This window comes from Mobula birostris, chromosome 13, assembly GCF_030028105.1.
Source record: "Mobula birostris isolate sMobBir1 chromosome 13, sMobBir1.hap1, whole genome shotgun sequence".
NCBI lineage: Eukaryota > Metazoa > Chordata > Chondrichthyes > Myliobatiformes > Myliobatidae > Mobula > Mobula birostris.
Window position 1 is genome coordinate 97,761,474 of NC_092382.1, and position 24,433 is coordinate 97,785,906.

Sequence of the window (24,433 nt, forward strand, 5' to 3'; positions counted from 1 at the left end):
TATTCTCTTTCCGGTGTTCCCACAACCGATGGTCTCACTTCAATTGAATTGACCTTTATTACTCACATCCTTCACATACTCAAGCAGTAAAAATCTTTCCGTTACATCTCCATCTAAATGAGCAATGTGCAATTTATAGTAGTTTGTAATAAATAGTATGTACAGCAGTACAGTCGCTATAACATATAAATACAGTTGTGTCAGTGTGAATTAATCGGTCTGATGGCCTGGTGGAAGAAGCTGTCCCGGAGCCTGTTGGTCCTGGCTTTTATGCTGCGGTACCGTTTCCTGGATGGTAGCAGCCGGAACAGTTTGTGGTTGGGGTGACTGGGGTCCCCAATGATCCTTCGGGCCCTTTTTACACCCCTGTCTCTGTAAATGTCCTGAATAGTGGGAAGTTCACATCTACAGATGCGCTGGGCTGTCCGCACCACTCTCTGCAGAGTCCTGTGATTGAGGGAAGTACAGTTCCCACATCAGGCAGTGATGCAGCCAGTCAGGATGCTCTCAACTGTGCCCCTGTAGAAAGTTCTTAGGATCTGGGGGTCCATACCAAACTTCCTCAACTGTCTGAGGTGACAGAGGCCCTGTTGTGCCTTTTTTAACCACACAGCCAGTGTGTACAGACCACGTGAAGTCCTTGGTGATGTTTATGCCGAGGAATTTAAAGATTTGTTAACTTGGCGGCACCAGTACAATGCAATACATGATAAATAGTGGGGAAAAAAAATCACTTCAGAATCGATCACAGTCATTAAAACTTGTGCAGAAACAGAAATAATTTACCAAGAACAAAGTGAGGAAGTGTTCATGGGTTCAGTGTCCATTTCGCAAATCGGATGGCAGAGGGGAAGAAGCTGTTCCTGAATCGCTGAGTGTGTGCCTTCAGGCCTCTGTACCTCCTTCCCGACGGTAACAGTGAGAAGAGGGCACGTCCTGGGTGGTCGGGGTCCTCAATGACGAACACCGCCTTCCTGAGACACCGCTCCCTGACGATGTCCTGGATACTATTGAGGCCGGGACCCGTGATGGAGCTGACTAATTTTACAACTTTCTGCAAATTAATTTGATCCTGTGCATTAGCCCCCCCCCCCCCCCCATACCAGACAGTGATGCAGCCTGTCAGAATGCTCTCCATGGTACTTCTATAGAAGTTTTCGAGTGTCTCAGGTGATAAAGCAAATCTCCTCAGACTCCTAATGAAACTAGATTAGATTCAACTTTATTGTCATTGTGCCGAGTACAGATACAAAGCCAATGAAATGCAGTCAGCATCTGACCAGAAATGCAAAGAATAGTGCTATTTACACAATAACTGTGAATAAAAAGTAAGTGCTACAGCACACAAATATAAAAGTACTGAGACAGTACAATACGGATGCAATACTGCTTCGCACTGTGATGAGAGGTTCAGCAGGTCCACAGCCTCAGGGAAGAAGCTCTTCCTGAGCCTGCTGGTGTGGGAGCGGAGGCTCCTGTAGCGCCTACCGGATGGGAGGAGAGTAAAAAGTCCATGGTTGGGTGAGATGCATTCCTGATAATGCTTTTCGCCCTGCCCAGGCAGCGTTTATGGTAGATGTTCTCAATGGTGGGCAATTGGGTACCGATAATCTGCTTCTTCATAATCTAGCCTTCTTCGTAGAAGAGAAGAAGAAGAAAGCCCTTAACTCCGAGTGGAGTCATTGGGACGCCGTAACGACAGCGTTTTTTATAGCAGGCTTTCTTATTTTTACGAGGTAGAGTTGCTAGCTCGACGCTCAGCCCAGCACGGATGGAAAGCGTGCAAGGGGGCCGGCTGGATTCGAACTCGGGAGCCTTCACTCCGAAGGCTGGCGCCGATGTCACTACGCCGCCTGCCGGCCAGCCTCCTCCATAGCTACATCGCTACGTCGGGGACCAGGTCAGGTCCTCGGAGATCTTGACGCCCGGGAACTTGAAGCTGCTCGCTCTCTCTCCCCGCTTCTGACCCCTCTGTGAGGATCGGTTCACGTCTCCTCGTCCTGCCCTCCGTATCGTCGACAGTTGTGGGGCCCCCTTGTCTTCGAAAGTGTTGTCATTGGAGAGAGTCTGGAGGAGGTACTTGAGGGATGGTTCTGGGAGTGAAGGGGTTAACATGCGAGGAGTGTTTGGCAGCTTTGGGCCTGATCGCGCTGGAATTGAGAAGAATGCTGGGGGAAATCTCATTGAAATGTAACAAGTGTTGAAAGGACTGGTTAAGGTGGATGTGGAGAGGTTGTTTCCTCTGGTGGGGGAACTGGAGGGCACAGCCTCGACAACTGAGGGGCGACCCTCTTAGAACAGAGGTAAGGAGGAATTGTTTTGGCCAGAGGGTAGTGAATCTGTGGAATGCTCTGCCACAGACTGTGGTGGGGACCAAGCCCGTGGGTATATTTAAGGCGGAAGTTTCCTGATTGGTCGGGGCATCGTGTACGGGGTCGAGTGGGAACCGGGATCAGCTGTGAGGGAATGGCTGAACAGACTCGATGGGCTGAACGGCCTCATTCTGCTCCTCTGCCTTGTGATACAGCGGGACACCGATCAGTTGCAGGTGGAGGTTAACCAGGGCAAGTGTGAGGCGTTGCGCTTTGGGAGCTCGAGCGTAAAGGGGCAGGACACGGTTAATGGGCGGACCCCCTCCCCCCCCGGAAAGTCTCTCGTGCGAGCGGACAAACGGCGTATGGCTCGCTTGCCTCTGCTGGCGGAGGTAACGAGTTCAGGGGCCAGCAAGTCATTCCACGTCTTGGTACGTCTCACGTCCAGACTGGAGTACTGCCCTGTCTCGCCGTCCCGTTAGGGCAGTGGTCCCCGACCTCTGGGCCGCGGACCGATACGTTGCCACGAAGGACGCAGCTGTGCAGCGGTAGCTGGGGCGCACCCAGCACATCCTTAAGGGAAAAAAAAAGCCAAAAGATACAAGCCAATTAATGAGGTGCCGCCCGGCACGTAAATGTCAGCCTAGATCTGGGGCGATTTTGCTTCGGAGAGGGTGCAGAGGGGATTTCCCCAGGGAGCTGCCTGGCTGAGAGGCCGTGAGCTCCGAGGAGGGATCAGACAAGCTCGGGTTGTTTTCTCTGCAGCGGCGGAGGCTCAGGGGCGATCTTGCAGAGCAGGGGTCCCCAACCATTTTTGCACCGCGGACCAGTTTAATATTGACAATATTCTTGCGGACTGGCCGACCGGGGGTCGGAAGGGGGTGTTCAAGCAGGGTTAAACTCACCTCACCATGTCTTTTACAGTTAGGGTTGCCAACTTTCTCACTCCCAAATAAGGGACAAAAGTAGCAGTCAAACACTGAACAGTGTTTATACTTTATTGTCGCCAAACAATTGATACTGGAACGTACAATCATCACAGCGGTATTTGATTCTGCGCTTCCCGCTGCCTGGATTACAAATCGATAGTAAATATAAAAAAAAAATTAAATTATAAATCATAAATAGAAAATAGCAAAATGGGAAGTAAGGTAGTGCAAAAAAACCAAGGGGCAGGTCCGGATATTTGGAGGGTCCGGCCCAGATCCGGGTCAGGATCCGTTCTGCAGTCTTACCACAGTTGGAAAGAAGCTGTTCCCAAATCTGGCCGTACGAGTCTTCAAGCTCCTGAATCTTCTCCCAGAGGGAAGAGGGATGAAAAGTGTGTTGGCTGGGTGGGTCGTATCCTTGATTATCCTGGCAGCACTGCTCCGACAGCGTGCGGTGTAAAGTGAGTCCACGGACGGAAGATTGGTGTGTGTGATGTGCTGCGCTGTGTTCACGATCTTATGCAGCTTCTTCCGGCCTTGGACAGGACAACTTCCATACCAGGTTGAGATGCACCCTAGGAGAGTGCTTTCTACGGTGCATTGATAAAAATTAGTGAGGGTTTTAGGAGACAGGCCAAATTTCCTTAGCTTTCTCAGGAAGTAAAGGCGCTGGTGAGCCTTCTTGGCAGTGGACTCTGCCTGGTTGGACCAAGTCAGGTCATTTGTGATATTGACCCTGAGGAACTTAAAGCTTTCGACCTGTTCCACTTGCGCACCACCGATGTAAATTGGGTCGCTACTCCTTCTGAAGTCAACAACCAATTCCTTCGTCTTGCTGAAGTCTTGCTTACCCCGAGAAAGACTACCATGACCATAAAGCCTTGCGCGGGCACCTGTGTGCGCCTGCGTGACGTGCACATGTGCGTAAGTGCCGATTTTTTTATTCTCCACAAATCGATTTTGGCTTAATCTTCCCGACTACACTGTACATACATTATTTCTACTTTATACAGGCTATGTATTTATCATATCATTCCTGCTTTTACTATATGTTAGTGTTATTTCTGGTTTTGTGTTATTTGGTATGATTTGGTAGGTTATTTTTTGGGTCTGGGAACGCTCAAAAACTTTTCCCATATAAATTAATGGTAATTGCTTCTTCACTTCACGCCATTTCGGCTTACATAGTGATAGTCATACTTTATTGATCCCGGGGGAAATTGGTTTTCGTTACAGTTGCACCATAAATAATAAATAGTAATAGAACCATAAATAGTTAAATAGTATTATGTAAATTATGCCAGTAAATTATGGAATAAATCCAGGACCAGCCTATTGGCTCAGGGTGTCTGACCCTCCAAGGGACGAGTTGTAAAGTTTGATGGCCACAGGCAGGAATGACTTCCTATGACGCTCTGTGCAGCATCTCGGTGGAATGAGTCTCTGGCTGAATGTACTCCTGTGCCCAACCAGTACATTATGTAATAGATGGGAGACATTGTCCAAGATGGCATGCAACTTGGACAGCATCCTCTTTTCAGACACCACTGTGAGAGAGTCCGGTTCCATCCCCACAACATCACTGGCCTTACGAATGAGTTTGTTGATTCTGTTGGTGTCTGCTACCCTCAGCCTGCTGCCCCAGCACACAACAGCAAACATGATCGCACTGGCCACCACAGACACGTAGAACATCCTCAGCATTGTCCGGCAGATGTTAAAGGACCTCAGTCTCCTCAGGAAATAGAGACGGCTCTGACCCTTCTTGTAGACAGCCTCAGTGTTCTTTGACCAGTCCAGTTTATTGCCAATACATATCCCCAGGTATTTATAATCCTCCACCATGTCCACCCTGACCCCCTGGATGGAAACAGAGGTCACCGGTACCTTAGCTCTCCTCAGGTCTACCACCAGCTCCTTAGTCTTTTTCACATTAAGCTGCAGATAATTCTGCTCACACCATGTGACAAAGTTTCCTACCGTAGCCCTGTACTCAGCCTCATCTCCCTTGCTGATGCATCCATCTATGGCAGAGTCATCCGAAGACTTCTGAAGATGACAAGACGGTTTCACAGGAACGCTTTACCTTAGCGGGGGAAATACGGGACAAGGGTGGTCCCGTATGGGACAAACCAATTTAGCCCAATATACGGGATGTCCCGGCAAATACGGGACAGTTGGCAACCCTATGCTCAAGTTCAACAGTGCGTGACAGGGAATGAGGAAAGGTGCAGCTGACTCGTATTGTTTCCTCACGGCCTGGTAGCACATGCTCTGCGGCCCAGTACCGGTCCACGACCTGGTGGTTGGGGACCGCTGGCTTAGGTGACAGCGGGTCGAGGCGAAGTAGGTTACCTGTGCAGAATAGAAACGGGAAGTACATCTGTGAGGCCGGTGTCAGATGTGGGACATCCGGGAGACTCCCAGCCTCCCGGACGGCCACGTCTGCGCCAGGTGCGTCGAGCTGCAGCTCCTCGGGGACCGTGTTAGGGAACTGGAGATGCAGCTTAATGACCTTCCTCTGGTTAGGGAGAGTGACGAGGTGATTGAGAGGAGCTACAGGCAGGTAGTCACACCAGGGCCTCGGGAGACAGATAAGTGGGTACCAGTCAGGAGAGGGAAGGGCAAGAGACAAATACTAGAGACTACCCCTGTCGCTGTCCCCCTTAACAATAAGTACTCCTGCAACACACACAAAATGCTGGTGGAACGCAGCAGGCCGGGAAGCACCTATAGGAAGAGGTACGGGCGACGTTTGGGGCCGAGACCCTTCGTCAGAGACTCCTCCTATAGATGCTGCCTGGCCTGCTGCGTTCCACCAGCATTTTGTGTGTGTTGCTTGAATTTCCAGCACCTGCAGATTTCCCCGTGTTTGCGTTTTTAGATGAGTACTCCTGTTTCAGTACTGTTGGGGGACATGGCCTACCTGGGGGAAGCAAGAGTGGCCGTGCCTCTGGCACAGAGTCTGGCCCTGTGGCTCCGAAGGGTAGGGAAAGCAAGAGGATGGCAGTAGTGATAGGGGCCTCTATAGTTAGGGGGGTCAGGCAGGCAATTCTGTGGATGCAGGAAAGAAACACAGATGGTGGTTTGCCTCCCAGGTGCCAGGGTCTGGGATATTTCAGATCACGTCCACGATATCCTGAAGTGGAAAGCTGAACAGACAGAGGTCGTTGTACATATTGGTGCCAACGTCATAAGTAGGAAAAGGGAGGAGGTCCTGAAAACAGACTACAGGGAGTTTGGAAGGAAGTTGAGCAGCAGGACCTCAAAGATAGTAATCTCGGGATTACCGCCTGTGCCATGCGAGAGTGAGTACAGAAATAGAGTGAGATGGAGGATAAATGCGTGGCTGAGGGATTGGAGCAGGGGGCAGGGATTCAGATATCTGGATCATTGGGAAATCTTCTGGGGCAGGCGTGACCTGTACAAAAAGGATGCGTTGCACTTGAATCTCAGGAGGACCAATATCCTGGTAGGGAGGTTTGCTACAGCTACTGGGGAGAGTTTAAACTAGAATTGTTGGGGGGTGGGAAGCGAACTGAAGAGATGGAGGAAGGGGCAGTTGGCTCACAAATAGAGAAAGCCAGTGTGAGAGGGAGGATGGGCAGGTGATAGAGAAGAGACACGCTCAGACTGATGGTTTGAGATGTGTCTATTTTAATCTAAGGAGTATTATGAACGAAGTGGATGAGTTTAGGACATGGATCAGTATTTGGAGCTATGATGTTGTGGCCATTACAGAGACTTGGATCGCTCAGGGGCAGGAATGGTTACATTGAGTGCCAGGCTTTAGATGTTTCAGAAAGGACAGGGAGGGAGGCAAAAGAGGTGGGGGCGTGGTACTGCAGATCAGAGATAGTGTCACGGCTGCAGAAAAGGAGGAAGACATGGGGAGATTGTCTACTGAGTCGCTGTGGTGGAAGTTAGGAACAGGAAGGGGTCAATAACTCTACTGGGTGTTTTTTATAGACCACCCAATAGTAACAGGGACATCGAGGAGCAGATAGGGAGACAGATTCTGGAAAGGTGTGATAATAACAGGGTTGTCGTGGGAGATTTTAATTTCACAAATATTGATTGGCATCTCCCTAGAGAAAGTGGTTCAGATGGGGTGGAGTTTGTTAGGTGAGTTCAGGAAGGTTTCCTGACACAATATGTAGATAAGCCTACAAGAGGAGAGGCTGTACTTGATCTATTGGGAAATGAACCAGGTCAGGTATCAGTGGGAGATCATTTTGGAGGTAGTGATCACAACTCTATCTCCTTTACTATAACATTGGAGAGGGATAGGATAGGAACAGACAAGTTAGGAAAGTGTTTAATTGAAGTAAGGGGAAATATGAGGTTATCAGGCAGGAACTTGGAAGCATAAATTGGAAACAGATGTTCGTAGAGAAATGCACGACAGAAATGTGGCAAATGTTCAGGGGATATTTGTGTGGCATTCTGCACAGGTACGTTCCAATGAGACAGGGAAAGGATGGTAGGGTGTAGGAACCATGGTGTACAAAGGCTGCTGAAAATCTAGTCAAGAAGAAAAGAAGAGCTTATGAAAGGTTCAGAAGAACTAAGTAACGATAGAGATCTGGAAGATTATAAGGCGAGCAGGAAGGAGCTTAAGAATGAAATTAGGAGAGCCAGGAGGGGCCATGAGAAGGCCTTGGCGAGCAGGATTAAGGAAAACCCCAAGGCATTCCTCAAGTATGGGAACAGCAAGAGGGTAAGACCTGAGAGAATAGAACCAATCAAGTGTGACAGTGGAAAAGTGTGTATGGAACCGGAGGAGATAGCAGAGGCACTTTGTGAGTACTTTGCTTCAGTATTCACTACAGAAAAGGATCTTGGTGACCGCCTTATGAGAATAGGTTGAATGAACTCAGCCTTTTCTCCTTGGAGCGACGGAGGATGAGAGGTGACCTGATAGAAGTGTATAAGGTGATGAGAGGCATTGATCGTGTGGATAGCCAGAGGCTTTTTCCCAGGGCTGAAATGGCTAGCATGAGAGGGCACAGTTTTAAGGTGCTTGGAAATAGGTACAGAGGAGATGTCAGGGGTAAGTTTTTTTTTTCCTGCAGAGAGTGGTGAGTGCATGGAATGGGCTGCCGGAGGCAGTGGTGGAAGTGGATACAATGGGTCTGCCAATGGAGCAGCAGTATTTTTCTGCTGCTCTTAGTTTTCTTTCTTTCCCCCTAGTTTAAGCTTTGAATTTAAAATTTTTACTTGTTGATTCTTGAGGGTGATCAATATGTCCCTGTCTACAAGAAGTGGGAAGAATTTACCTGAACCTAGTGATAAAGGTAATGGGAAAGGGAAGGTGCAAAAGGAAAGATCTGATGAAATGCCATCGTGGGCTGAAGATATCGTTCGGATACTATTCAATTAAGGATCAGAATGGATCAATTAAAGACCAACTGGGAAAGAATAGTAATGAAGTGAGGTCATTTCTGGGAAAACTTAAAGACCTGGAAACTCAAGTTTTTTCACACGAAGAGGAATTGAAGATAACTAAGCAAAAGCTGTCTGAAGCTACAACTCGTTTGGAAAGATATCAAAGTAAGATTATAGACCTGGAAACCAGGTCTCGATGAAGGAATATAAGAATTGTTGGGCTGCAAGAAGGAGCTGAAGATGGAGAACTAATGGCTTACTTTGGTAAGCTTTTCCACACTTTATTTCCTACCATTCTATCAAAGCCGCCTGCTATAGAAAGGGCACACAGGGTGTTTATCTCGAAATTGAAGGACTCTAGCAAACCAAGAACTGTTCTGGTTTGCTTTCATCACTTTAAAATTAAAGATCAAATAATACGACAGGCAAGAAAACAGAGAGTTTTTAGATTTATGGAATCTGAGCTCCGCTTCTACGAAGATTATCCAAGAGAGACAATGGAACAAAGTTCAAAATTTGCCCTGGTAATGAAACAAGCATATGATAAGAATCTTTTCCTGTCTCTGAGGTATCCAACAAAACTTAAAATTTTCCCTCCTAATTCTCCTCCTCGTACTTTTTTTTTGATCCAAAAGCTGCACTGGATTTCGTCCAGGCTTTACCTGCCGCTGTCACCGACGCCGCTGTTGAATGATCTACCTGAAAGGCTGTTTGCATATTATTCGCATTTTGGAAAAATTTATGAAGGTCACTTGTATATTTCATCGAGAGACTAATTAAAGAACACAGGGAGTTGTTCTTTATTGCATATTATTGGTTTTCCTTTGGAAAGATTTACGGTTTAAGTGTCTCTGCTCAAATGATCTTTGGACAATTTATGACTGAGGGAAGAAGATAAGGCGATTTGTTCCTTTAATTTAATACTTCGTAGTTAATTGGTAGTTTTTCCTACTAATAGGGCTTTTATATATTTTTCTGTTCTATTATAACATTTTATAATTGAATTTAAAGCTTTTTTAGGGAATTAATATTAAACTTAAACATGGCACTGGTTTTTCTCTCTAAGAGATAACATTATTTTGGTTCTTGTTTATCGGTCGATGGAATGTAAATACCTTTTTTTCCTGAGACTTTATTGTCTTTTTCACAAGGTCACTCTACTTTTTTACTAACTGGGGGGAGGGAAAGAAAACACAGACAGAGCAGTCAGCAGCTTTGAATTCTATCATAGATCGCTTGCCTTTCTTGGGTTTCCGGGTGTGGGTGGGTGGGTTTAGAGTTAGTGTTTTCCCATTGGGTGGTTCCAGAGCATGCGTGTTTTCTATTTGGTTGTATTCTTCATCACCGCCATCTTTGATCATCCTGCAGTGGTATGTGCTTTGTGCATGTATGAAGTAGAATGAAATTATAGTATGCTGTTCAAACGGATTAATATAACAAGTTGGAATGTAGATGGTTGGAATCATCCTATTAAACGAAAGGAGACTTTTAAAATTATTAACGGATTCCAACCTGATATAATTTTTGCTCAAGAGACACATATCAGGGCAGGAGATCAAAATAGATTTCTTAGATGGTGGAATGGTTTGCAATTCCACTGTGTTTCTCAGAGTAAAACAAAGGGCGTGTCTATTTTCATGAAACCTAATATATTTATTCAAGAAGATATTGAATCAGATTCTAATGGTAGATTTTTAATTGTTAAAGGAACAATCTGTAATAGAAAAGTTGTTTTGGTTAATTTGTAGGGTCCTAACTTAGATGATCCTTTATTTAAAAAGGTATTCGCTTTACTGCCTGACTTAAATGAATATATGGTCATAATGGGTGGGGATTTTAATTGTTTAAATCCTATGATTGATCAGAGCTCAACCAATCAGCGACTTCCAAATCGATCCGCGTCATTTATTAATTCCTTTTTGATTGATTTTGGGTTGATTGATTTGTGGAGGCATCTTCATCCCGACGATAGAGAATATTCTTTCTTCTCACACGTTTATAGAAAATATTTGAGGATCGACTATATAATAATCAATCCCCGCTTCTTGCCTAGTGTTAAAACCTGCGAATATGACGCTATTGCTATATCTGATCATGCGCCTCTGAGTTTGTCTTTTGAATTTGACGACGTCACTCTTGCCCGCCCACCTTGGCGCATGTCTCAGACATTATTGCAAAACTCTGACGTTGTCACTTTCATTGAAACCCAGATAAAAGAACTTTTTCTTTTTAATGATACAGGGGGTATGTCTAAATTAGTTATATGGGATACATTTAAAGCATTTTTATGCGGTCAGATTATTTCTTATTCAGCTAAACTTAAAAAACAAACTAAAGCAGAATTAGATAGAATTTCAAAACAAATTAAAGATTTTGATAATATTTATGCAGTTTCCCCCAATACTGATTTATTTAAACAAAGGGTGGAACTTCAATCACAATATAACCTGTTATTAACTCATCCCATTGAAGGTTATTTGCTTAAGTTAAAGAGCCAATTTTATATGTCTGGAGATAAAAATAATAAACTGCTCGCATCTCAATTAAAAATGGCTGCAGTCAAAAGGCAAATCATGAAAATTCGTAGGAAAGATGGTACCTTAGCTCAGGAATATAAGAAAATTAATAAGATTTTTCAAGACTTTTATGCTGAGCTATATAAATCTCAATGTCCGTTAGATTCCTCTAAAATGAATGCTTTTTTACGAAAGATTGTTTTTCCTAAAATCTCTGCTGAGGATCAAAAGATTTTCGATGCTCAAATTACTGAAGCCGAAATTCGTAAAGCTATTCTTTCAATGCAATCTGGTAAGTCCCCAGGACTTGATGGCTATCCCGTAGAATTTTATAAAAAATTTGGAAAGTTGCTTTCTCAGTATATGTTGGAAATGTTTGACTCTTTTTGTGAAAGGTGACTTACCCTCTATTTTTTATAAAGCTTCTATTTCTTTAATTCTTAAAAAAGGTAAAGATCCTACTGACTGTGCTTCATATAGACCTATTTCATTACTGAACGTTGACGCTAAGATTTTGTCAAAGATAATGGCCAATAGGTTGGAGAATATTTTGGGTAAAATTATTTGTAAAGATCAAACAGGCTGTATAAAGGGTCACTATTCCTTTTCAAATGTTCGGAGACTACTTAACATTATATATTTGTCCTCTTCTAAAATTCCACAATGTGTTGTATCTTTGGATGCTGAAAAAGCGTTCGACCGAGCCGAATGGAAATATTTATTCAATGTTTTAGAGAAATTTGGCTTTGGTGTTAATTTTAATAATTGGATTAAAATGATATATAAAGCCCCTATTGCTACTGTTGTCACTAACAATTGTAGGTCGCCTTTTTTTCAGCTTTCACGGGGAACAAGGCAAGGCTGTCCATTAAGTCCTTATGTTGTTTAATCTAATATTAGAACCCCTTGCTATTGCTCTTCGTGAGGCTAAAAATATCCATGGGATATTTGTGAATGTGACCATGCATAAGGTCTCTCTTTATGCTGATGATTTATTGGTTTATATATCTAACCATGACGAATCCATTCCTGCCCTGTTAAAATTATTTAATGAACTCGGAGGTTTTTCAGGATATAAAATTAATTTTAGTAAAAGTGAATTATTTCCTTTAAATGATTCTGTTTCTATATATGATAATACTCAAGAAATATAAGGATTTTTATAAAGCTAATCTTGTTCCCTTAGCAGACTCTATGAAGTATTTACTTAGTAGATGGAGTCCACTTACAGTTTCACTTGTTGGTCGTATTCATATAGTTAAAATGATGATTCTACCGAAATTTTTGTATTTATTTCAGAATATTCCTGTTTTTTTGACTAGGAAGTTTTTTGATTGGATTGATTCTATTATTTTATCTTTTATTTGGAATAATAAAAGACCAAGAATTAGTAAATGTCATTTACAAAAATTGAAAAAGGATGGAGGTCTTGCTTTGCCTAATTTTAGAATGTATTATTGGGCTATTAATGTGCGATATATATCTTTTTGGTTATACTGGGTTGATAAGAGTGATCGGCCAATTTGGGTAGACCTGGAACTAAAAGTTGTAAAACAGTTCTATTTAACTTCATTATTGGGGGCTACTTTACCTATGTAATTAGGTAAAGTTGTTAATTTAAACCTATATCCTGTGATTAAGTATTCTTTACAAAGTTGGCTCCAGTTCCGCAATTTTTTTAATCCTAAAAAATTTAAACTTTGTAGTTTAATTTACCGAAATTACTTTTTAAAGCCTCCTTTCAGTGATCCAATTTTTCTACTTTGAAAAAATAAAGGTATTAATTCTTTTTTGGGTTTATTTAAAGAAGATAGATTGATGTCCTTTGAACAATTAATTGATAAATATTCTCTTTCATACTCACACTTCCTGCAATACCTTCAAGTTAGACATTTTTTACAAAAATATTTAAGTAATTTCCCTTACGTATTGGACGCTGACCTGTTAGATACTATTGTGAGTATGAATCCTTTGATTAAGGGTTCTTTTGGAAGAATTTATAATTTACTATTACAATGGGATAAGCGTCCTTTGTCTAAGATTAAACAGGATTGGGAAAAGGAACTTAATTTGACTTTTATGACGGAGGATTGGATGCAGATATTGAAGTTGGTTAACTCTTCTTCAATTTGTGCTAGCCATTCATTGATTCAATTTAAAATTGTACATCGTCATCATTTGACAAAGGAGAGACTTTATAAAATCTTTCCTAATGTTGATAGTCATTGTGATAGATGTAAAACTGAGATAGCTACACTGACACATGTGTTTTGGCCTTGTTCTATATTGGAACAGTTCTGGAAGTCGTTTTTCTCAATAATTTCTAAAGCACTTAAAATTAATTTACAACCTAATAAATTAACTGTGCTTTTTGTAATAGTTCCTCAAAATATTCACGGTATTTCTGTGTCTGACCAACATGTTATTGCATTTGTTACGTTGATAGCTAGGAGGGTCATTTTGTTGAAGTGGAAGGATACATCAGCTCTCACTTTGTCACAATGGTTCTCTCGAGTGATGCTATGTCTTAGTTTGGAGAAAATTAGAAGTCGAATCTTTGAACCTTTATTTGATTTTGAGAAAAGATGGGGCTTATTTGCTCGTTATTATCATTTGAGTTAATTGATATAATTTTTCCACGATCTAATTGTAAATTCTTTTAGTATATTTTCTTTTCTTGCTGGCGGTTTGATGTTTATTTTTAGAAGCTTTTTGTGTGACGCATGGCTCTGGGGTTGTACACCTAATGGGTTCTTTTTTTCTTTCTCTTTTCTGCTCAGTAGGTTTTTTTTGATATCACAAAATTTTGTTTTCAATCTTTAAAATGATGGGGTTTTTTTGAGGCATTGTAAGCGTTGTTACTTCGATGTACTCATCTTATTTTTCTTATATCTGCAATAAAAAGATTTGAAAAGGAAGTGGATACGATAGGGTCTTTTTTGAGAGACTCCTGTACAGGTATATGGAGCTCAAAAAAATAGAGGGCGATGGGTAACCCTGGGTAGTTCGAAGGTAAGGACATGTTCGGCACAGCTTTGTGGGCCGAAGGGCCTGTATTGTGCTGTAGGCTTTCTATGTTTCTAAAGCCCCCCCTGCCACACAACTGCCCACCCCCACGCACAAGCATCAGCAAAGCTATGACAGCCCCCCTGCCCCACCAGCAAAAAAGCATCGGTGCCCCCCCACCGAGCACTCAGGCGTGCAGCGAAGCTTCAGTAAGGACGCAGACTTGCAGTACCCCAAAGACTACTCGTTCACCCGGTATTCGACATACCACAGGCTCTCTCTCCCCCAATAAGGGGGAGAAGGTGGTGTCCCCGACTCACAGCGAGAGGGGAGACATCCCATATATCAGCGTGTTGTTCTGCAGTTAAAAGTCTGCTGCATCACGTTTTCCGAGCTCTGTGCCTAAGGAACTCTGGTCTCTGGGCACTCACCCAGCTCGCTGCTTACGATCTTCCGTCTCCGACGACGCTTAAAGGCTGATTTATACTTCTGCGTCAAATTGACGCCGTAACCTACACAAGTGGCCTGCGCGCATTGTCAGCATTTATACCTGTGCGCTGTTGTGTCTGCGTCGCTCTGCAATTCGGGCACGTCGCGCATGCGCGCACACACACACCTGCCCGCGCAAGGCTTCATGGTCATGGTAGTCTTTCTCGGGGTAAACACATTTAAAACGAGCATCTTTTTTCATAATAGCGAAATGTGTCCTCCATAATTTCGGAGGTCTGTATGGAACGCATTGCAGCCAGAGTTCCTTCCCTGCCCTTCAGTCGCCCAATGGGAAGCTATTGCAGCGTAGGAGGAAATGCGATGCTACCAAGCGGACCAATCACAGCTGTTGTGGTCTGCATTGCCGCGACGCGTAGTTACATTTTGGGAGAGGTGCGCGTCAGGCTACGATAGGGATTCGCGTAGGGTTCGCGGCTACACCGTACCTACGGCATCGATTTGACGTAGAAGTATAAATCAGACTTTAGGCGGCAGCACCGGCCTTTGATCAGCCCGTCTCCAGAGCCATGAAGATCCATCACCCTGAAGGCGTGCTTGTCTTCCAGGCCGTGTCCCTGGCATATCGAAAAGCGGCCGGTGGTGAGGCCCCGAGAGCGTCCCATTCCTGCAAAGAACCAAAGTCAGCGTGCAACTCCGGGTCAGGGTCTTCAAACGAACCTTGAGAGGGGAGAGAAAGAGATATCAAAGATAGAAGTGGAACTGTTTCCGGAGATGCAGGCAAAGGAGTCGCCGTTAGGCGCCATCCTCCTCCTCGGCTCTGCACCGGTGTGTTGCCGTTTGTCTTTTGTATCAATGATCTGAATGATGATTTGTGGTGAACCGGATCAGCAAGTTTGCAGGTGACCCCAAGTTTGGGCGTGGGGAGGACCATCAGAGCTCACAGCAGGATCTCTACTCTTTACTTTATACTGTCGCCAAACAATTGATACGAGAGCGTACAATTATCACAGCGATATTAGATTCTGCGCTTTGCGCTCCCTGGAGTACAAATCGATAGTAAATATAGTAAAAAATTTAAATGATAAATCATAAATAGAAAATAGAAAAATGGGAAGTAAGGTAGTGCAAAAAAACTGAGAGGCAGGTCCGGATATTTGGAGGGTACGGCCCAGATCCGGGTCAGGATCCGTTCAGCAGTCTCATCACAGTTGGAAAGAAGCTGTTCCCAAATCTGGCCGTACGAGTCTTCAAGCTCCTGAGCCTTCTCCCGGAGGGAAGAGGGACGAAAAGTGTGTTGGCTGGGTGGATCGTGTCCTTGATTATCCTGGCAGCACTGCTCCGACAGCATGCGGTGTAAAGTGAGTCCACGGACGGAAGATTGGTTTGTGTGATGTGCTGCGCCGTGTTCACGATCTTCTGCAGCTTCTTTCAGTCTTGGACAAGACAACTTCCATGCCAGGTTGTGATGCACCCGAGAAGAATGCTTTCTACGGTGCATCGATAAAAATTAGTGAGGGTTTTAGGGGACAGGCCAAATTTCTTTAGCTTCCTCAGGAATTAAAGGCGCTGGCGGGCCTTCTTGGCAGTGGACTCTGCTTGGTTGGACCAAGTCAGGTCATTTGTGATATTGACCCCGAGGAACTTAAAGCTTTTGACCTGTTCCACTTGCGCACCACAGATGCAAATTTGGTCGTGTGGCCCGCTACTCCTTCTGAAGATCTGGACCCGCTGGGAAAATTGGCGGACACATGGCAGGTGGAATTCAACGCGGACAAGTGCGAGGTGTTGCACTTCAGTCGGACCAGCCAGGGTCGGTCTTGCACAGCGGAGTGCGGTAGTTCAAAGGGATCTGGGAATACAGGCCCATAATTTGTTGGAAAGTGGCGACCCAGGCAGACAGGGTCGCAAAGAAGACTTCCTGCACATTGGCCTTCATAAGTCGAAATATCAGGTACGGGAGGTGGGACGTTATGTTGAAATTGTAATCAACGTTGGGGAGGCCCAGTTTGGAGTATCATGTGCAGCTTTTGTCACCTACCTGCAGGACCCGGCTGGTGGCGTAGTGGCAACAGCGTCGGACTTCGGGACGAGAGGTCCTGAGTTCGAATCCAGCGGGCTCCCTCACACGCTTTCCATCCGTGCTGGGTTACGAGCTGGTGATCTCTTTGGAAACTCACCTGGCGGAAGGCAATGGCAAACCACCGCTGTAACTTGCCTCGTACACGGATCTCCCCCCCCCCCCCCCCGCACTACGTCAGAGAGGCGCGGAGGGAAATCGTCCACTAACCCGAGAAACTCTGGATGCGACGTACCTACCTGCAGGAAAGTGTTAAATAAGGTTGAGACAGTGCAGAGAAGATTTGCAAGGCTGTTGCAGGACTGCGGAGTAATAAGAAAAGACCTGAATAGGTTAGGACTTTATTCCTTGGAAGGTAGAAGGTTGAGGGGAGATCTGGTAGAGGTATCTAAAATTATGAGGGGTATAGAGAGGGTATACCCCTCAGAGGGTATATGTGGGCCTGTGGCCAAGTGGTTAAGGCATTCGACTAGCGACCTGAAGGTCGTGAGTTCGAGCCCCAGCCGAGGCAGCGTATTGTGTCCCTGAGCAAGGCGCAGTGCTCTGTGACGACACTGGTGTCAAGCTGTATCGGAACTTGCCCAACATCGGTGTCGTGGAGGGGGGAGACTTGCAGCATGGGCAACTACCGGTCTTCCATACAACCTTGCCCAGGCCTGCGCCCTGGAGAGTGAAGTCATTCCAGGCGCAGATCCATGGTCTCGCAAGACTAACCGATGCCTTTATTATTTTATTATAGAGAGGGTAAACACTAGCAGGCTTTTTCCACTGAGCAACACACATAAAAGTTGCTGGTGAACGCAGCAGGCCAGGCAGCATCTGTAGGAAGAGGTACAGTCGACGTTTCAGGCCGAGACCCTTCGTCAGGACTAACTGAAGGAAGAGTGAGTAAGGGATTTGAAAGTGGGAGGGGGAGGGGGAGATCCAAAATGATAGGAGAAGACAGGAGGGGGAGGGATGGAGCCAAGAGCTGGACAGGTGATCGGTAAAAGGGGATATGAGAAGATCATGGGACAGGAGGTCTGGGAAGAAAGACAAGGGGGGGGGACCCAGAGGATGGGCAAGGGGTATATTCAGAGGGACAGAGGGAGGAAAAGGAGAGTGAGAGAAAGAATGTGTGCATAAAAATAAATAACAGATGGGGTACGAGGGGGAGGTGGGGCATTAGCGGAAGTCGATGTTCATGTCATCAGGTTGGAGGCTACCCAGATGGAATATAAGGTGTTGTTCCTCCAACCTGATGGCATGAACATCGACTTCTCTAACTTCCACTAATGCCCCACCTCCCCCTCGTACCCCATCTGTTATTTATTTTTCCACTGAGGTTGGGTGGGACTGCAACTGAAGGTCATGGGTTGAGGATGAAAAGTGAAAAGATTAAGGGGAACTCTCTTCGGCCAGAGGGCAGCGAGAGTGTGGATCGAGCTACCAGCGCGAGTGACGCATGCAAGTTCGATTTCAACGTTTAGATTATGAAGACACGCAGTCCTCTTTTATTGTCATTTAGTAATGCATGCATTAAGAAATGATACAATATTTCCTCCGGTGTGATATCACAAAACACAGGACAGACCAAGACTGAAAAAACGGACAAACCTACATAATTATAACATATAGTTACAACAGTGCAACAATACCATAACTTGATGAAGAACAGTCCATGAGCACAGTAAAAAGTTCAAAGTCTCTCAAATTAAGAGAAATTTCGATGGCTACATGGTATGGAGGGGCTGTGGTCCCAGTGCAGCTCATTCGGAGTAGGCATTTTAGACGATTCAGTGTGAACTCTACGGTCAAAGGGCCTGTTTCTGCGCTGTACTTTTCAAGGACTGTAAGGAGTCATGGTCACCCACTGCGACCAGGCAAGGCCCCAGTTTGTGACGATCACCTGTAGCACTGGTCTCGGACCTCTGAGCTCGAGAGAGTGGAATAGTCCGAGTGCCACTTCTTTTATTAAAAAAAACTCGCCTCGCGCGAGCTTCACTTTCACCGCTGGACGCGAGGGGAGAATCCGGCGCCCTGCTGCGCTCCTTTGTCCGACCGTCAATGAACAAAATTAGGCCGGATGCCGGCCTGCCCTCGTGCGGCGATCGGCGCTCCCCAAGTCTTCCCTTCCATCGCAATGTTCGAGGCGATCGTCGGCACCTTCGAGCTCGTGGAGCTTCCCGACTTGTCAGAGTCGTGAGACCGCTCCGCTTCCCCGCTCCCCGGCTTCTCCAAGCCCTGGAAGGCCGGGAACGGCGGCGAGCGGGATGGGCTCCGGATTGTCTCGCTGCTTTACTTCTCGCCGGCTATCGTTGGCAAAAAAAAAAAAAAAGGTGGCTGGTCTTTTCAACGCGAACGCAGTTTCTTAAAAGCGGTTCGCTGTATGAAACGGCCTCCTGTCCCAGTTCAGTGGCGTGGCGTCCGAAACGAACGAAAGGAATTTTCTCGATTGGTTTTGCTTGTTCGTTAAGAGTTGTCCCACCCACCGACTTGGCCTTCACAGTCGTCTTTGGCAGGGGAAATTCCACAGATTCACCTCCTCCCCCCGGCTTGCTCAGACCAGCTCTATCCACTGGGGTACCTCTGTGTTGTCCTCTGAGCTGGTGCCATCGTTCAGCCGTCCTCAGCAGAGCGGTCGGGAGAGTAAAACCGAGGCAGCATGGGCTGGGATCTCCCGAGCATGGCGCCCCAGGCGGACGGGGGTCTCGGCACCTCCATCCGTCGAGGAACGGGGCGCGGTGCGAGGCCTGGCTTGGAGCGGCGCGCGCGGGTTCAGGCCGGCTGTCCGCGGGAAGGCTGCGAATAAAATCGGGGAGAAGTTCGGGGAGAAAATTTGCAAGGGGTGCTGCTGGGACCTGGACCCGGGTTGCAGGGATTAGATTTGAGTCGCTCCTCGGTGGGTGGAGGGGGGGGAGGAGCCGGGGATTTGATCCGACGGACGGTAGCGGTGAGGCAAGGGCCAGCAGGATCTTTCCGCCAAGGGTCGAGGGTGAAAGGTTCGAGGGAGCGGCACTTGGGAGGGCGGTGAGAGCCACCGGTGGGCACGGGCTCGGCTTTACCTTCAGGGGAAGCTCAGGGAGGGACGTGGTGGGGGTCTGGGGCCACGGGTCCAGGTGAGGGTCGACAGGCTGATAGCTCGGCGGGGGAGTGATCGGCCACAGGCTCCGTTTCTGTGCTGTTGGGCTCCATGTGGGAAGCGGGGTTTGGGGCGGGGGGGGGTAGGATCAGGAGCGGGGCTGCGTCGGGCTGGCCCGGCCCCGAGGTGATGGCAGTGTGTGGGCGATCTCTCCGCAGAGAGCCACCGGCGGCGGGCGGACCCCGACGGGCTGCTGGCAGTGCTGCAGGCCGAGGGGGCGAAGGTGGAGGCAGAGTCCGAGGTGAGTGGCCCTCCCCCCCCCCCCCCCCCCCCCACCGCAGGCACACACCAGCCCGCTGCCACGCGGTCCTGCCCTGGGGCTTGGGAACAGGAGAGGGGACAGGAGTGTGGTAGAGAGAGAGAGCGAGCGAGAGGGGTGGCGAGTGCTGTGTGTCTGTGGCAGAGAGAGAGAGAGGCGGGGGCTCTTTATGTCTGGCAGAGGGACGGGGGACTGAGTGGGTGAGAGAGGAGGGGCCGTGTGTGAAGTGTGTTCTTTCTTCGTTAATCTTATCATTGATTTTAAAAAAAAGTATAAATACAATAGGATAATTAGTTCAAATATAGAATATTAGAATAAGAATATCCTTATTGTCATTGTTGTGGAGCAATGAAACACAATTTAGCAGCTCAACGTTTTGCAGCACGGCAAAGAATATATACATAAAATAAACTCTCAAACCTCAGGAGTGCAGTCCAAAATTAATAATATATGGATGGGGTGGGGGGGTAGGACTATCGCACACCTGCCATTCCTGGAAGTGTGATGCATTTAGCTGCCGCTGTCTTAGGAGGGGGGCAGGAGAAGGGAAGGGGGTGTTATACATTTCACTGCTTGTGGGTAGAAGCTGTTAAGGAGTCTCTTTGTTCTTGTCCTTAATGCTCTGTATCTCTTCCCAGAAGGTAGAGGGGAAAACAGGTGATGCCCAGGATGAGTGGGATCCTTTGAAATACAAGTAGCCTTCTTTTGAAGTCTGCCAGTATAAATGTCTCTGAGGGAGGGTAATGTTGTGCCAATAACACGCTCTGCTACCCTCACCACCCGCTGGGAGTCCTTCCTGTTCTGTTCTGTACAGCTGGCAAACCACACTGCACAGCAATACGTCAGGAGATGGAAGTTGATCAGCAGGTGATGAGGGAGGAGAGCGTGCTTTAGCTTCCTTCGGAAGTAGAGCCTCTGTTGGGCCTTCCCCACTTGGTAAGAGATATGGGCAGTCCAGGTGAGGTCAGCCGAGATGTGGACACCGAGGAACTTGAAACTCTCTACTCTCTCCACCTCTTTCCCGTATATGTGCAGAGCAGAGTGCTCGACGCGCTTTGATTTCCTGAAGTCCACTATCAGCTCCTTGGTTTCTGTGATGTTCAAGTCCAGGTTATTATGATAACACCATTCTGTCAAATGCTGTACCTCCTCCCGATAGTCTGTATCATCACAGTCTGATATGAGACCTATTATGGTGGTATCGTCAGCAAATTTGACAATGGTGGTGGTGGAGTGAATGGTAGAGCAGTCATGGGTGAAAAGAGAATAGAGGATGGGGCTGAGAACACACTCCTGTGGTGTACCGGTGTTCAGGATGAAAGTAGATGATGTGTGTTCTCCCATCCTGACAATTTGGGGTCTGTTACTCAGAAAATCCAGTATCCATGAGCACAGTGAACTGCCAAGGCCCAGGTTGCTCAATTTCTGCACCAGTATGTATATGTGTATGTGTGTGTATATATATATATATATAGAAAATAGGTGCAGGAGTAGGCCATTCGGCCGTTCGAGTGTGTGTGTGTGTATATATATATATATATATATATATATATATATATCAGTAACAATATAAACTGAGATTAAGATGGATGGTGTCAAAATCATAGATATTGTTAAACTAGTAAAAAATATACAATTTAAAAAAGTGAAAATAACAATTCTCCTCTGACCAGTTTATGAAGAGAAAGGGTAAAAACATTGGGTTTTAAATGAGAAGAAAACAAAACCACACCACAATAAAAAAAACACAAAACAAAAAAAGGACTGGGTCGTCCATTTTGAGGATATGACCAAACAAGAAAGAAAGACTTTCTGGCCAAATTTAAAACTTGGAAAAAAGAGATTGAACAAGTAGCAAAAGGTCGCCATATTTGCTCAGATTTAAAGGATGTGTGAAGTGTTATGTGCGAGAGGGAGGGGGACTGTGTGTGTCTGTCAGAGAGAGAGAGAGGGGTCCCTCCGGCAGAGGGGAAAAGGGGCTGTGTGTATGTGCGGCAGAGGGAGGGTCTCGCGCTCTCTCGGAAATAAGGAAGGGCTGTGTGTGTGTCAGAGAGCGAGTGGGGTTCTGTGTGTGTGTGTGAGAGAGGGGGAGGGAGAGGGGATGGGGTCTGTTGGAGGGAGAGGGGATGGGGTCTACGTGTGCCAGAGGGAGCGGGGCTGATTGTGGATGAGAGAGAGAGTGTGTGTGCGCGAGAGAAAGAGGGAGCATGGTGTATATTTGTTGGGGGGGGGTGCTTTTTATGTGTGCCAGAGGAGTAGGGGTCTGAGTGTGGATGAGAGAGAGGGGGCTGTGTGCGTGTGTATGTGTGTGTGTGGGTGTGTGTCAGAGAGAGGAGCTTGGTGTGTCAGAGAGTGAGAGAGGGACTGTGTGTGTGTGTGTGTATCTGTCTGTTAGACTGGGGGGAGGGGCGGCTCGTGTGTTCCCCTGCTCTCGCACACTGGCCGGCGTTGGGTGACGTCCGGGGGGTCTGGCACTGCCTGGGGCACTTTCTGCCAAGCTGCTGTGCGGATTTCGTTCGTGGCTGGGGATGGGAGGGAGGGATGTGTGGTTTCGCGCAGGCCGTCTTGGCAGCCTCCTACTCACTTGATTTGTTTTTCCCCCTCCTCCTCCTCCCATCAAATTCCCACCTCCCCCTCCCCCTCCCTCCGCACCCCCCCATCCTCACCCCCCTCAAAACTTCCACTCCTCCGCACTCCACCCCGATCTCTACCTGTGTGTGTGTGTGTGTGTGTGTGTGTGTGTGTGTGTGTATGTGTGTTGCAGGAACTGGCCGAGGCATTCCTGGACGGGCAGTGCGCGCTGGACACCTTTCTGGAGCGTTACACCGAGCAGCGCCGGCTGGCGCACGCACGCCGGGTCCGCGTGGAGAAGCTGCAGGAGATCCTCCAGCGCCGGGCGGCCATCTCCTCCTCCTCCTCCTCCTTCACGACGCCTCCCCCTCCACAGGATAGCCCTCCCCAGCCCTGCCGGCCGCCTCCCCCCCGGCCCGCGCACCCGGCCCCCCGTCCCCCCTCGGACCTGCCCTACGACCCCAACCCCAGCGAGCCGGGCCAGGCCCGGGACCCCATCACCGTGCCCTGCCCCCAGGGCGCTCCCCCCTACTATCCTGCACCCAGTCCCCGCGGCTCCCCCGCCTTCTCCCGGGGCGCCCCCTCCTACCCGCAGGCCTCCCCCTCCTACCCTGCCCCCAGCCCTCGGGCGGCTACCTCCTACCCCCAGAGCGCCCCCTCCTACCCTCAGGGCGCCCCCTCCTACCCAGCCCCAAGTCCCCAGAGAGCTCCCTCCTACCCCCAGGGTGCCCCTTCCTACCCAGCTCCCAATCCCCGCGGCCCCCCCTCCTTCCCTCCGGGCGCCCCTGCCTACCCCGGTCCCGGCCTCCGGGGTGACCCCTCGCGCCCTCAGCCCGCCCCACCATACCCCGCCCCACTGCCACCCCCCTCCCCACACTTCCGCCCCCCGGGCCAGGGCCCAGCCCTGCCCTACCCCCTCCCGGGGCACCAGCTCCCCTACCCCTCGGTCCCCTATGTTTACCACCCCCCCGGGACCCCTCCCGGTTTGCCCTACCCACAGCCCCGCCCTTACTAAGGCTGTTCCTCCTCCCCCTCACCTCCCTCCCGTCCACTCGCCGGCGTGACTTGGCCCCCCTCCCCCTCGCTGTTGGCGTCTCAGTTGGTGAGGGTGGGGTCAGGAAACTCTCACTTTTTTTCCTCTCTGGTTTTGGTAGTGGGGGGGGGGTGTGGTTTGTGGTGAAGATAGCAACTGTCCTTCGGGGGGTAGTGGCGTCTTTACATTCCCCACCCCCCCCCCTTTTATTTTTCTACCTGCCCTCTTACCGAATCCCTTCCCTTGCCCCCACTCGAATTGCACGCTGCCCTTAACTCGAATTGCGGGGCGGGGTGTGAAGATCGAAGCCGCTCTCTGTCTCCTGCTCGGCGCGAAGCGATGCCTTGGTCTCGCCCCTCCCTTATCCTTGGGTAACCGGGGACCCGGATCTGCCTGTTCCGGCTCCCCTCGTCCTCCGCTTGCCTGAAATCGCACCCGAATCCCTTCAGAGATCTATATTTAATGGAAAAGACGTACAAGTTGACCATCTATTGCTATGTAACAGATTAAAATATTCTCTTATCTCGAGCACTTAGTGTTTGCGGTTTTTTGGGGGGGGGGTGGGTGGTGAATTTTGGCGCAGAGCAGGAGACCCACAGTCCCGGTCGTTCTCGTTTGCCCCCGGGAGGGTCTGCGGCGGGCAGCTGAGGAAATAACCCGCCAGTCCGAACAAGTGAGCTCCGGCGGTCGTGGAGTCCGGATTCTGCCTGCTCCCATCGACCGGCCCCCGGCCCCTTGCCCTCCAGTCCACGCGTACTCGTCTGCTGTCCC

The 24,433-nt window shown here is 47.9% G+C and overlaps 1 protein-coding gene across 1 annotated transcript in view; it reads left to right on the forward strand.

Moving 5' to 3' along the window:
- Positions 1 to 24,190, forward strand: part of vps37c (VPS37C subunit of ESCRT-I) — a 36,885-nt gene extending 12,695 nt beyond the window's left edge. The window contains exons 5-6 of the mRNA XM_072275568.1: positions 19,958 to 20,040; positions 22,823 to 24,190. Coding sequence (XP_072131669.1) covers positions 19,958 to 20,040; positions 22,823 to 23,644 — 905 coding nt within the window. The 3' untranslated portion in view covers positions 23,645 to 24,190. The remainder of the gene's footprint in view (positions 1 to 19,957; positions 20,041 to 22,822) is intronic.
- The last annotated feature ends 243 nt before the right edge of the window (positions 24,191 to 24,433 follow it).